General features: G+C 44.1%; 1 protein-coding gene across 1 annotated transcript in view; it reads left to right on the forward strand.

Moving 5' to 3' along the window:
• Window positions 1-589, forward strand: part of LOC306841995 (arrestin red cell-like) — a 2,684-nt gene extending 2,095 nt beyond the window's left edge. The window contains exons 4-5 of the mRNA XM_079373388.1: window positions 20-74; window positions 180-589. Of these exons, the coding sequence (XP_079229514.1) occupies window positions 20-74; window positions 180-252 (128 nt within the window). The 3' untranslated portion in view covers window positions 253-589. The remainder of the gene's footprint in view (window positions 1-19; window positions 75-179) is intronic.
• The last annotated feature ends 1,911 nt before the right edge of the window (window positions 590-2,500 follow it).

A 2,500-nucleotide genomic window follows, 5' to 3' on the forward strand; every position in this document is an offset into this window, starting at 1 on the left:
CCCTCTCTCTCCCCTCCAGTCGCTCCTGAAGCTGCAGCTTTAGTGGACATGAACCTGATCGAGCTGGACGTGACGTGAGTTTGTGTTTCTGAAGATAAGATCTGTATTAACCCTTCATGTGCTGTATGAGTCACACAGGGACTCCACCTGTGACCCCTCTGTTTGTTTCCTGTCTTCAGGACCCCCCCTCAGGTGGAGGACTTTGTGTTTGAAGACTTTACTCGCCTGGGGTTGACGGGGATAAAAGGATGAAGATGAACCCTTCTGTTAGCTCCTCCTCCAGGCTCACACTCCAAACCAAAGAAGAAGAAGAAGAAGAGCGCCTCGCGAGCTTTAAGTGTAGTTCAGCTTCAGACGGATGTATTTTAATAAGCTTGTTGTCTTCAGGTGTCTCTCTGCAGCTGCCTCGTTCACACGTGTGATCAATTAAATGATGTAACAGTGTTTTAACATACAATTAAAAAACAAATATAAACAATTTAAATCCATTTAAAATATATATTTTATATGATTTTCAAAGCAGCAGAGGGCGCTTCATATGTAAAGAACAAATATTCTGATACTTGTAATAAAAGCTCCTCCCAGTTTATGGCCCCGCCCCTTTTACTCGGCTGGTGTAGCGTTGTGTTGTGACAGATGAGTGCGTGTTAGTGTGTTTTATCATTAAAGCTTGTATGAATGTTTTTAGTCACACGTTCAGTTTGTCAAGTTGTTGGTTGATTCATGAAAACATGGTTGTAACTCCGCCCCCTAGTGTTTAAAATGTGTACTGCAGTCTGTAACTCCACCCCCTAGTGTTTAAAATGTGTACTGCAGTCTGTAACTCCGCCCCCTAGTGTTTAAAATGTGTACTGCAGTCTATAACTCCGCCCCCTAGTGTTTAAAATGTGTACTGCAGTCTGTAGCTCTGCCCCCTAGTGTTTAAAATGTGTACAGCAGTCTGTAACTCTGCCCCTAGTGTTTAAAATGTGTACTGCAGTCTGTAACTCTGCCCCCTAGTGTTTAAAATGTGTACAGCAGTCTGTAACTCTGCCCCTAGTGTTTAAAATGTGTACTGCAGTCTGTAACTCTGCCCCCTAGTGTTTAAAATGTGTACTGCAGTCTGTAACTCCGCCCCCTAGTGTTTAAAATGTGTACTGCAGTCTGTAACTCTGCCCCCTAGTGTTTAAAATGTGTACTGCAGTCTGTAACTCTGCCCCCTAGTGTCTAAAATGAGTACTGCAGCATGTAACTCGGCCCCCTAGTGTTTAAAATGTGTACTGCAGTCTGTAACTCCGCCCCTAGTGTTTAAAATGTGTACTGCAGTCTGTAACTCTGCCCCTAGTGTTTAAAATGTGTACTGCAGCCTGTAACTCTGCCCCTAGTGTTTACAATGTGTACTGCAGTCTGTAACTCTGCCCCCTAGTGTTTAAAATGTGTACTGCAGTCTGTAACTCCGCCCCTAGTGTTTAAAATGTGTACTGCAGCCTGTAACTCTGCCCCTAGTGTTTAAAATGAGTACTGCAGCATGTAACTCCGCCCCCTAGTGTTTAAAATGTGTACTGCAGTCTATAACTCCGCCCCCTAGTGTTTAAAATGAATACTGCAGTCTGTCACTCTGCCCCTAGTGTTTAAAATGTGTACTGCAGTCTGTAACTCCGCCCCCTAGTGTTTAAAATGAATACTGCAGTCTGTAACTCCGCCCCCTAGTGTTTAAAATGAGTACTGCAGCCTGTAACTCCGCCCCTAGTGTTTAAAATGTGTACTGCAGTCTGTAACTCTGCCCCCTAGTGTTTAAAATATGTACTGCAGTCTGTAACTCCGCCCCCTAGTGTTTAAAATATGTACTGCAGTATGTAGCTCTGCCCCCTAGTGTTTAAAATATGTACTGCAGTCTGTAACTCTGCCCCCTAGTGTTTAAAATATGTACTGCAGTCTGTAACTCCGCCCCCTAGTGTTTAAAATGAGTACTGCAGCCTGTAACTCTGCCCCCTAGTGTTTAAAATATGTACTGCAGCATGTAACTCCGCCCCTAGTGTTTAAAATGTGTACTGCAGTCTGTAACTCTGGCCCCTAGTGTTTAAAATGTGTACTGCAGTCTGTAACTCTGCCCCTAGTGTTTAAAATGTGTACTGCAGCCTGTAACTCTGCCCCTAGTGTTTAAAATGAGTACTGCAGCATGTAACTCCGCCCCCTAGTGTTTAAAATGTGTACTGCAGTCTATAACTCCGCCCCTAGTGTTTAAAATGAGTACTGCAGTCTGTCACTCTGCCCCCTAGTGTTTAAAATGTGTACTGCAGTCTGTAACTCCGCCCCCTAGTGTTTAAAATGAATACTGCAGTCTGTAACTCCGCCCCCTAGTGTTTAAAATGAGTACTGCAGCCTGTAACTCCGCCCCTAGTGTTTAAAATGTGTACTGCAGTCTGTAACTCTGCCCCCTAGTGTTTAAAATATGTACTGCAGTCTGTAACTCCGCCCCCTAGTGTTTAAAATGAGTACTGCAGCCTGTAACTCTGCCCCC

Source organism: Symphodus melops (genome assembly GCF_947650265.1).
Source record: "Symphodus melops genome assembly, contig: SUPER_20_unloc_3, whole genome shotgun sequence".
NCBI lineage: Eukaryota > Metazoa > Chordata > Actinopteri > Labriformes > Labridae > Symphodus > Symphodus melops.